At 35.8% G+C, this 12,093-nt stretch overlaps 2 protein-coding genes across 5 annotated transcripts in view; one reads left to right on the top strand and one right to left on the bottom strand.

Moving 5' to 3' along the window:
• Positions 1-12,093, top strand: part of LOC123679837 (rap guanine nucleotide exchange factor 4) — a 697,170-nt gene that overhangs the window by 558,442 nt on the left and 126,635 nt on the right. The window lies entirely within an intron of this gene.
• Positions 5,404-8,743, bottom strand: LOC123679839. The gene is made up of 2 exons (XM_045617368.1): positions 8,629-8,743; positions 5,404-8,302 (listed from the first exon to the last, which is right to left on the bottom strand). The coding sequence occupies exon 2, from the start codon at positions 8,300-8,302 to the stop codon at positions 6,095-6,097; it is 2,208 nt and encodes a 735-aa protein (XP_045473324.1). The 5' UTR covers positions 8,629-8,743; the 3' UTR covers positions 5,404-6,094.

Raw genomic sequence — 12,093 nt, 5'->3', positions numbered from 1 at the left:
TTTGTGCACGCAATAGGATTGACGCAAGGTGCGAAAGTTGCTGCTTTTAGGTATATAAGAGTAAGTTCCGTCAATGCATACAATAGCCCTAGATATGTTTGGCTCTGGATTATACAGCGTATTCGCAAATTGGGTGACAGGTGCTGCTATGAAGTCATTTCTTGTGATCGATCTCAAACCAATGTTATGAGGGACGAAACGCCCCATAAGGGATTTTCTTACTCTGGCAATGGCCTGACTCACGGCTTGACGGCTTGAATATCTAAAAATCACTTTCAAAAACTCACCCGACAATCCCTGCTTCAGTTTGCACAAAAATAACAAGAGATCTTTCTTACTGATGTACCTGAAAAATGTCTCTTCACGAACAGGATCACAAAATTCAAACAATTCTTGGAATTGATTTTTGGTAACTGTTGCGATACATTGAAAATCTGCATCGGTGAAACTGTTCTCATCTTCATATGTTTGTGTATCGGTTACTCTATCTCTCAGTTGTTGAAGAAGAATTTGTAATTCAGGTCCTTTTATTGTACAAGGTCTGGTAATGAACCTCAAACCTGGCAGTAATACCCGTAGTAAACAACCTTTATCATCTAAATGATCGGGACAAGATCTCACGTTTTCTGGTACGTAAATATTCCTCGAAATGAATATATCAACTCTACATTCATTCGATATTCTTCGAATATTCACAACTGAATTACAAATTATACAAGAATTGTTTGTTGTTTGCGTTAAAACGTTCAAACGAATTCAAGCTGGATCTAGTTCAATAAGCGTGATTTTGTTTCGTTCAGCACTGACTGATCTATTACAATTGAGACAGATTCTTGTTTGATTTGTCACAGGAATTGGAGGATAACCTTGCATATCTCGTCTCGAAATCGCTATTTCGCGTTTAAATTCATTTTCTTCACCGCGTAGAAGCTGCATTCGGCCAGAAGCAAGTCTCACATTACAGATGAAGCATTCAGTTCGATTTAAATATGCCATAATATCAATGTGTATCACTTCAACTTCTCAAAATGAGTATTGATGACTGAATAAACTGAGATGTTGTGATATGACAGTTTTAGCAATTGTTTTATTTTCATTCACGACGACTTTGATTCTCTTAGCACGTCGATTATCAAAATCAAGTTGAATGCTAAATAGATAATGTAAGATTTGCTCCGCGTCAAATGCAACTTTTCTGCGATGATGAACGAGAACCCATCACATTCGATAGATATAACTATAAGATCAAGAGATGCATGGATTATGACGTAGCAAGAAAACAAAATCAACTCAGTAAGGTTGAAGCCTATATTGGTAAAAAACTGCAGATGGCTAGTGGAATCTCGAAGGGCCACAATAAAGAGTATGTTTCAATTTTCTGATGAAACAATCAATCCGCCAATCGTCATGGAAGGAGCAAATGAACAAGTCGAAGAGGAATTGCTTCAAAGATCGCGATTGCCCAACGTTGTGAAAGCTCGGTAGGGGTTGATTGGCTTCATTTGAGGAATAGAAGATGGAGGATACCCTTTTATCAACAGCAGGTGCCACAGTTCCCAAGAATAAGTATGAGCTATCTAAGAGATTTAACTATTGATATTTACCAGGTTAATTTAGCACCATCTCATGTACAGGACAGTCACTATAGAGAAATATTTTTGAGAGTGAGAGTTTATTCCAGGTTCCGGAGCGCAGCAAAGTATCAGCTCTGGATTGTGTACACTAACGGTGGTTAAAAGTCAATATAGGGATATTATAGCACATGCAAATCGGGTGCCAGGACCGTCGGGCTGTGCTCACGTTGCTAACGTTTTATGGTTTCTTAGTTTTGCTCGCCATAACCGATGAGTCAAATATCCAAATTCCAATTTATTGAACTATGTGCTCCATGCTGCCAACAGAATGAATCAATGATATTATCATTTGATGAGGTAGTATCCACCCAACCAAAGATCGAGTAGTTAGGAGTTTACATGGCGTGAAAAGCTTGATTTTTCTCCTTATTGTTGAGATGATTTGTGATTGTGTTACGTTCGTTGATATAGTTTTATGTTACCGAAACATTAATTCTGCCCTCGATTCGATTCATAATATTCTAAATAGTTTCTTGCGATTGCTAATATAATTTCAAATGGTTTTTTGTTTATTATTATAATTCCACAGAAAATATTAGATTATTATCATTATTGTGACTTTTGCCTATACGCGTAGGATTTCTCCTCGCCGTCGGCTTCTCACTCCTCGCTAAGAGGAACATTCACTCAGTCCCAGATATTTAAAATATCAGAAGGGTAGAGCTCGGTCGTGTCCGGTCCTTGTGGTCCCCCTGGTTCTCGTCGAACTTCTGGCCCTCTTACACGCGATCCTTGGACCTGTCCTTCGTTTCCTAGGAATTTTCTCACCGTTCTTGCAGTACCTAAAAGAACAGCTTTTTGCATTATATTACATATATACTCACTAAGTCCTAGTTGCTTGATATTTCTCTTGAGATTTTTGGGTACTATTCCTGTTGTTGAGATGATAATTGGAATAGTTTTCGTTGATATCATTCCCCACTGGCGCTTTATCTGAAATCCGAGGTCCCTATATTTTGAAATTTTTTCGACCTCTTTTTGACGCATGTTGTTGTTATTAGGTATTGCTACGTCGATGAGTATTGCTGCCTTTTGATGTTTATCCACTAGCAATATATCTGGCCTGTTGTGAGGGACTGTTTTATCAGTCAAAACTGTACGATCCCAGTACAGTTTATAGCGTTCGTTTTCGAGGATGGTTTCCGGTCGGTACTTGTATTAAGGCACTTTTTCAGAATGAATTAGTGTTAATTTAGTTGCCATTTCTTGGTGTAGTATCTTTCCTACTGCATCGTGTCTCTCTTTATATTCATTTCCTGCAAACATTTGACATCCTCCCGTGATATGTTGGATTGTCTCGTTCGTTGGACACCCATAACGGCATCGATCGTCAGTAATAGTTCGATCCTTTATGATATGTTTGCAGTAATTTCTTGTTGAGATCACTTGATCTTGGATGGCTAAAAGAAATCCTTCCGTTTCTGGATACATTGCACCTGATGTGAGCCAATAGTTCGACGCTTCAATGTCGACATGATCCTGGTTCACCTCGTTGAAATGTCTTCCATGTATGGGGTTTTTTCTCCATCTTTGCAGTTTTTCTTGGATTGTCTGGTGGTTGTATGACAATTGCTCCTTGTGCAGTTGTAAAGGTGTTGATTCGTCTGCTTCACACAGTACTTTGTAGATCTCTGACATGCCCGATTTGTCTTTGAAGTATGTTCGTAGGCATTCAATTTGCCCATGGGCAAGTTCCATGATGTCTAGCAGACCTCTGCCTCCTTTATTCCTCGGCAGTGTCGTCCTCTCAATGCTACTTTTCGGATGGTGCTTGTGTGCTTTCGTCATCAAGGTTCTCATTTTGCGTTGCAGGTTTTCTATATCTGTTTTGGTCCATGGAATGATACCGAAAGAGTATGTAAGAACTGAACATGCATATGTATTTATAGCTCATTATTGTTATTATTATTATTATTATGAATGTTACTCTCATTATTATATTGTTTTTGATTGATCTACTTATTCATTTTGAGAAAATCGTTTAACAGAAAGAGTTGGAAAGGGAGAAGTTACATTTGACCCAATGGTTACAACATTGTTGTCATTCCACTTGCAAACAATGATGTTTTCGCCCTCAATGCAACTATAATCAAATGTACCTCGTGATTCCTTTTTCAATGCTTTAGAGCTTTTTAGAGGGCAGTTTTGAAGTCGATTTTCTCTCATTGTGCCCGTACATTTTATGCCTCTTTTTGCGAGCTCTATAAGTAAAATTATGGACGTGAAAAAGTTGTCACAAAATATGTGATAAGGAACGTTATTATATATGAGCTGTAAAACATCTGCAAACTGTAAAACCACACTGGCACCTAAACCAAGATGATGATATTTCTTAGGTAGTTGAGTCCCTGATCCCTGGTATGGTTCAAACCATTCAACATATCCGTTTCTAGTAGTTCCTGTCCAAAATTTGTAACCCCAGCGGATCGGTTTTCCTCGAATGAATTGCTTCGTGCCATGGCCACCATAATATGGCACCATGGACTCGTCAAGGCTGTGGAATTCTTGAAAGGGGGCAAAAGCTTGGAATTTTTTGTTCAAAGTGTCAAATAGAGGGCGCAGTTTGGTAAATTTGTCGTCTTTAGTCAACTTTGTATTGTCATTACAGTGAAGATTTTGCATTATGAAACTAAAACGATCCCTCGACATTGCTTCATAAACTAGCTTGCTTCCAGCATCCTCAGCATTCTCCCAATACATAGCCCTTCTAGGAAATTTATAATATCCGGAGAGTAACAAAATACCAATGAAACATTTAATTTCTTCAGTGGATACGTCCCCTGATCTGTTATGCTGAGAGGCATATAAATTTGTGAAGTTTCTTATCAAGTCGATTATCTCATCGTCTACAAACAAGAAAAAAAGATCTATTGGCGATAAAGTATTTTTCGAGCCTTGCTTTTCTTGCCATGTTGAGAGACAAGCATTTATATCAGTTTTTTTCCATGTAAAAGTAGGTTTAGATTTTTTGAATGTGGATGTCTCGAAGAGCAACTTCTGGTGCTTTGGTTGCAGAAACGAAGACAACGGTAACTCATCCTCTCTGTCATAGCCATCTGCACTTAGTATGTCATTATTTTCGAAACTAACCTCAGCCTCCGCCCTAAGTTGATTTCCAGGGAGATTATTGATATCTACCTTAGCTTCATCTCCCGAGTCTTCATCCGTCTCGTAGCCATCGGAAGGGGGAAATATGGAAATTGTATCAGGAATGTCGTAAGACTCATCCAAGTTTTCAATTTCTTCCATAAGCTCGTGTAATGTTAAGGGTTTCTTCCAATAGCTGCAAAAAATAAAATGACTAAATATAGTAGTCTATTATACTACTGTCTGTTATAACAAACATTAACTTTAGAGGTTATGTTTTGAATCTAAAACGAGAAATATTTGACGAAATATGTTTACATGTCGCTCATTTAAAACTACAACGTGGCACAACGAAAAACTGGAATTTTGAGAAAATGACTTTGAAACTTTTATATTCTTATAACTTTTAAAGTAAGATAGCAACAAAAAAGATTTTTATTCCCATTTCAAATTTCACTAATGAACTATCAATGTCAGCGAAAATTTCATTGATTTATGCATATATTTTTTATGAAACTATAGTTTAAACAAAAAAGTCCCTTCATGTCACGTTCTTCCTATGAAAATAATGAACATACTGACTGACATAGGGGTATATCACGTTGTAGGTAATAAAATAAAGATATTTCAGAATGTGGTACAGAATAATAACACTGTGTTGAAATTATAATAAGAGTATTTATTGAAAAAAAAAACATTATTTTTGAAGTGGAACTTACAAGTTTTATAATCAGTCTTAAGCAAACAGATATAACAAAAATAAGTAAATAGCGTTTTTTGTACCTGAATTGAAACCTTAATTATCAGTCTAGACAATCTTACTTCTAATAATTATAATTTGAACTGGTATTATGAATTAAAGAAATATAGATAATATCGTATACAACAAAATTTGTAACAAAACAAAGGTTTCAATCGAAATGTACTGCTAAAGTATCACAAGTTGCTTGACTTAGGGTAACGTTAACTATTTTTATAACACTTACTTAATTATAAAACATGTTTATAAAGGCAGCTTCGGTACATAGTTTATACTTATAATTAGGTAGGTACTTCTTTTACAACAACCATAATAACTTAGGTATATTTACTATTTAAGAATTTATAACAGATCTAGGAAAAAGAAATATCACAATCAACCTTTTTTGAGGAACAGAACTAGGCACTAATATTAATCTCACTTCTCTTTATCACAGTATCAGTGTCAAAATTAACTTTAGAAGTAGGTAGGTAATCTTATTTTGAAAATATGCATGATGTTGTCTTGCATCAATTCCTATTTTATTAAGTACTTAGCATAAAGATTAGATATCTAAATCTCAAATTTTCAAACTCCCAAAAATAATAACAAAATTAAAATTTCTATAAACGAATTAAAGTGCTTCGAAAAATGTCCTATAATACGACGGTATCATTTTCTTGTTAACCAAATCTAAAAGGTCTCTTTTTTTGCTGTCAGTCAATCCCGGCTTATTAGTATAAGCCCTTTTAACCTCTACGTCTATATCCTTCTTCCTTCTTATCACAACCGCTTTCTGAAATTCTGTTTCTTCATACGATGTTTTGAAATAAATAGCTCGTGGTTCAGACTTTTGAACCATGATAACTTTAAGACCTGCCAATTTAACAGACTTGTTGTTCTCATCTTTGTTGATAGCCAAACTCATTTGACTACAGACATCCTTCCAATCATAAATATCTGAATAACATATTTCTGTAACGTGAATAGGAGAGCTTTTCTTTCTAGAAGCTTTTATTGCACCTATAAAGGCATCTGGAGTGTACATGGGTCCACTTCTCAATTGTCTTTTCACCTGCCTTTCAATTTGTGAATGTGCAGAATCACCTTCATTCTGTGTGTGCCCTTTAATGAGAAACTTATGTGTGATAGATTTTAAGTTTGGAAATTTTTGTACCGCAAATAAGTACATAGCGACCATGAATTTATTTTTTTGCTGGCCAGGGCAATTATCTGAATAAAAAATGATGTCTAAATCCTTACCAGCTCCGCAAACCTTTTGTAGATAGTTAAAGACACAAGTTCCTATTTCATTCACTCCTCTATTCGCATTGGATTCGTCCCAAACAAAGCTTTCAACCAGGTTTTGCTGTATGTCATAGATTGTTAGGTTCAGAACATTTAATTTAGATTTATAATAAAATACGGATATTTCTCCTTTCGGGCATTGAAATACGGCCTGCAGATCATAAACAGCAACCACTGTATCAGTTTTCTTCTTGTCATTTTCCTTTTCGATTCGGGAAAGTTGTTTCTCTCGAATGTGTGTATCATAGGATTCCTTCATAAGTATTTTTTCTTCATCGGAGCTATTTTTGTAAGCTTCGCAAGTATCACAAAGGTCCTTTTTGGGCGTAAAGAACGATATATTAAAGTCCTGATTGAAAATGCGATAGAAAATGGCATAACTCGTGTAAGGAGCATTATTAGATTTACATAGTTCAACGTAATCTCTATGCAGATCAGCTACCGATTTGCTACCATCAATGTACTGTTTGGTCGTATTAGCTCGGGTGTAATGCGATTCTATTTTAGGTATAGCGTTAATAAAGGATAATACGCCAGCCTTCAAATCCTCATTAATTTTTGGTTGCTTTCCATGGGATCCACGCTTATCCTTCATTGTAGCAATATTTGTGTTGTTATTTTTTTTCTTCAGGGCTGTCTCTATAGGACGGTTGTTGATGGCCAATGTATTTTTAAAAAATAACTTACACACTCTAATTTTTTTACCTGATGACATAAAAAAGTATGCATTGACATGTTCACGCTTGGATGGAATCTGGTTACCCTCAGAGTCTATTTTCACACATCGAACTTTGGGAACGATAACTTCGGTAGAGTTGGCAAGAAACGTCCATTGTTTTTCAATACTACCCAAATTCCAGTAATCTTCATTTAATTGTTTTCGCTGTTCTATGGTAAAGTTGATTTGACATTTAAATGAACAGTTATCTTTGCAAGGCTCCTTCATTTGACGTTCTGGCACAACTTTCTCAGTCCTGATGGAAGTGTAGGATTTACCGGTGTTTCTTAGTTCTTTCGCGATATTTTTCTTCCACTTTTCTTCTCGTCTTTGTTTCTTCTTCCCCTTCTTTGTCGGAGTAATTTCATTTGTTTTAATTTCAATATTCTTGGCCACGGCGTCTTCACGAGCGTCATCCTGTGGTGTGTTTTTATTTTCTTCCTGATCGCATATTAAATCCGCAATAATAGGATCCTCAGATGTACCTATGAGTTGGTCTATATAACTGGAAACACAATTTTCTATGCCTGCACTATCTATTAAGTCTTGTGATAATTCGTTTAGAGGTACTGTAGTCAGAGTTGTCAAGGTGTAAGCTTCTTCATCATCTGAACTTTCTTCTATTACTTTGTTGACAGTGAAATTCGGGTCTCTAACGGAATCGTCGCTATATTCGATGAAAGATTCCTCACCTGAGCTTCTAGGTGAGCTGGAGCTGCTAGAAGAATTACTACGCCGACGCTTTGCTAGAGTTTCCTCATCTTGATGATAATTTTCGTTCGCCATTTCTAATATTCTTCTTGATCGTGACCCCATCTTGAAAGAAAAAAAAAGCTTTATTAGTAAAATATTATTATAAACAATGTGACAAGATGATGAATTTCTTCATTCAATAACAACATTTCAAAGATGTACCGCGACATCCTGTTATAAACGCTGTGTGAATTTAAATAAGTATAAAAGTTAATTACATACAACGTGACATGCTAACACTAACCAATTTTATTTTCGTCATTTTCAAAGTAACAACGTGTTATTAAAGTGATGAACAAGTACGATCAATTATTCTATTAATGCTAAAATGCGACATAAAAAGTGTAACACATTATAGAATAAAATAAATAAGTAATAAAATAACTTACCTTTACTACAAAAAGGTGTCATGCAGGTCGTGACACGTTGTTGTCTTAAATCTCGAGCAACTGCTCATGTGCACTGCACTGTCGCACTGAGGTGGCGCGGTGTGGAAATAAGCTTAGCTGCCGAACGAGACAGCGCTACAACGTGACATGCCCTCTCTTTTCCTCACACTTTTGTCAGTATTGGCTTAAATTATACCACGTTTTTGCACTAAATAGATTCGAGTACGGTGAATAAAATGGTGGTAATAACTCAAAACCGAGTTATGCCATTGTGACACGTTGTAGTTTTAAACGAGCGATGTGAAAAATACCTTATATTTTAAACAAGTTTCAGTAATGAATTAAAAAAAGATAACTTATATCCTGAAAATACTTACTATTTGTTATCCATGTTTTGCACAATAATGAAATCACTGATTCAAATTCAGGGTATTGCTGGATTAACTGACACAGACGAAAATATTCAAAACGAATAGATATGCCAGTTCATTCAAAAAAGCAGTAATACTGTCGCCATCTATGAATAAGTAGCGCAAGGTACATATATTTCGACTTTTGAGAGGTGTCTGTTTTAACATACGGTAGGTGTATCTGGGTTAAGAATTGAAGGAAACCTAACGATTTTAGAATGTTGTAACCAATGATGAGAGTGATCAAGCCAAGTATTATTGGAATTATTGTTTGAAGCCATGATAAATGCTGGATCACAAAGGGTTTGTTAAGTTGTTCTTGAAGTTGCTCATCAAATTCACTCAGTTTGTGTTGAGCATATTTTAACTCGTGAAGATTAATTTGTGTGAACTTGAGAGGTTCCAAATTATGGAGTTCAGAGTGATATTTTCTTTCAATTTTTCACAACAGTCATCGTCGACTATATTTGTAGAAGGGATTTCAAAGCTTGAATTGGTAGACATCAAAATAGAATTGGTTTCAACATTGACTTGGTTGGTGAAGGCTTTACAATTTTGATTAAGTTCTAAGGTTCCCATTTGTTTGATAACTTCATGTTTCAAAGGATCTTCATCACAAATAATCGTTAGTTGAGTTGGAGTAGAAACAAAAAATAGCCATAGATCGTTGTCGATTTCATGCCAGATTTCAGCGTCAGCAATTAAATTTCTTGTTTTACATGACTTTGGAATTGATTTTCTCACAGCTGATATTATATTTAACTATGTAGTGGCAGAGAGGACAGGGGAAATAAAAATCCTTAATGAGATGCCGACGTTTCGACCTTTATTTCTGGTCTTTTTCAAGGCTGGAAACAGAACGACATTGAAAACATGGGGCATAACATAGTGCCATAATATAAAAAAAACAGTATACTCTAGTAGGTACAGAAACAAAGTACAACAGAGCAACATAAAAACATAATTTAAAACACATACCATTTCATATGAATAATCCCTCACAATATTCTGAGGTGGACATAAAACTGTGTCGTCAATTTTTTAAGAACTCAATATACAGGTCCACTAGTCAACAGATGAAATTATCTATAATCTTTTATTAGAATTTTAGGGTGTTGAAAGATATTTCCTACAATAAACAGCTGAACCAGTCCCGTGTCATCTGTCATATGCAGAGCGTCGAGCGTCATATGGTAATCTAATGTCACAGAAAGAGGTATGTTCCTGAAATTCGTCAAGAACGAATCATCCGTTTGTATCTCTCTAAAATGTTGTGATATATTGTGCTCAAATTCTGTACATCTGTCCTTAAATTTACCGTCTCGTTCAAAGAAATATGAATCATCTCACCGATATATCTCCTTTTATAATTTTTTTCTTTTTCTAAGATGGTGACGTTCTCGAAATCGAAATTGTGGTTTTCGTTGAAGTGATGAGCGGCTAGAGCGGTTTTTTCATTTTTATCTTTATTAGTGGGTCTACAATCATATCCGTGCTGGTAGACTCTATTTTTAAGATACTGTTTGGTCATACCTATGTAGCATCTGCTGCAGTCTTTACAAGGGATTTTGTATATTAAATCGGACTGCAAACCATCTGGAGTTTTATCTTTGATTTTCGAGAAAAGGGAACTGACGCATTTCAGTGGATAGAAAGCCAGTCTTGTAGAAGGGTTAGTTTGTTGTAAAGCTCTGCTCATGTTTTCAGATAGACCCTGTATATAAGGAAAACGGTAATATCTGGTTCGTTCATCATCCTTCGAGCCTGCATCGTTAGTGAGCACTTTCCTTTTATATTGATTAAGAACACGTTTGACCAAGGTTGTTGGGTAATTATTTTTTGTTAGTAACTCAGTTATTTTCAGTTCATTTTCTCTGTGAAATCTTTCATCACTCAAATGGAACATCAAGTTTGTTATCGTTGCTATCTTCTGGGATGTGGGGTGTTGTGATCGGTAGTTCAACATTCTACCAGACGAGGTGGGTTTGGTATACCAATTGGTGCTTATGGTTCCATCTTCATTCCGAATCAACAGTATATCTAAAAATGGTATTGTTGCCTCGGACTCTCGTTCAATGGTGAATTGCAATTTATGATGAACGTTATTGAATTTGAGGAGTAATTCGTCCGATTTCCCTTTCGGTATAGAGAAAATCGTGTCATCTACATATAATTTAATGAAATGGACATCAAAGGTTAGCGCTCCTAAGCTTATCGTTATTACTTCATCCATAACTAAGGCGGCTAGTGTGCCGCTAGCCGGATTTCCCATGGCTGCGCCATCAATCTGCACATATATTACACCGTTAAAGGAGAAGTAACTAGAATCAAAAATGTACTCAACTATTTTGCAAAATAAATTTTGTGGAATTGTTGTATATGCAGATATATATTGCCATCGTTTCTTTATAATGTGTAAAACTAGGGCTTTAGGAATATTGGTATATAACGATATAACGTCGAGTGACACCCATTCACTTTCCTTAGGTACTCTAATTTCCTTGACGAAATCTACAAAATCTTTGGAATTCGATATATTGTATTCGAATGATGTGGTGACAGGAGATAAAATATCATGAATATATTTGGACAGGTTGTATGATGGAGCACCTATACAACTGACCACAGGTCGAATGGAAATATTTTCCTTGTGAGTTTTTCCAAGGCCATATAACTTTGGAATAACAGAGTTATGACATTTTAGATGTTTCGCTTTCATTTCATCAATGGCGCCCACATCCCTAAGTTCTTTCACGATTTCATTGGCCAAAGTTTGAAATTTATTTGTTGGGTCACTAGGTGTTATTTTATATGTCTCTGTATCAGACAACAAATTCTCCATATACGAGACATACTCATCTCTATACATGATAACTGTGGAGTTTCCCTTGTCAGCTCGCATAACAACGCAATCAGGATGTTGTTTGAGGAACCCACTTGTTAATACATAATTTAGGTATGTCTGTCTCACACATGGACCTTCATTAGCAGATCGAGCCAAATAGTTAGTGAAGATGTTAGTGGTTATGCCTCTTAAAACGTTTTTGTCCACTTC

This window comes from Harmonia axyridis, chromosome 5 (genome assembly GCF_914767665.1).
Source record: "Harmonia axyridis chromosome 5, icHarAxyr1.1, whole genome shotgun sequence".
In the NCBI taxonomy this organism is placed as follows: Eukaryota; Metazoa; Arthropoda; class Insecta; order Coleoptera; family Coccinellidae; genus Harmonia; species Harmonia axyridis.
The sequence above is the reverse complement of the archived record's forward strand: the minus strand, read 5'-3'. Positions and strand labels throughout refer to the sequence as shown.

Coding starts and splice junctions, on each gene's coding strand:
- LOC123679839 (XM_045617368.1), bottom strand. CDS start 8,302: ATGGGGTCACGATCAAGAAGAATATTAGAAATGGCGAACGAAAATTAT.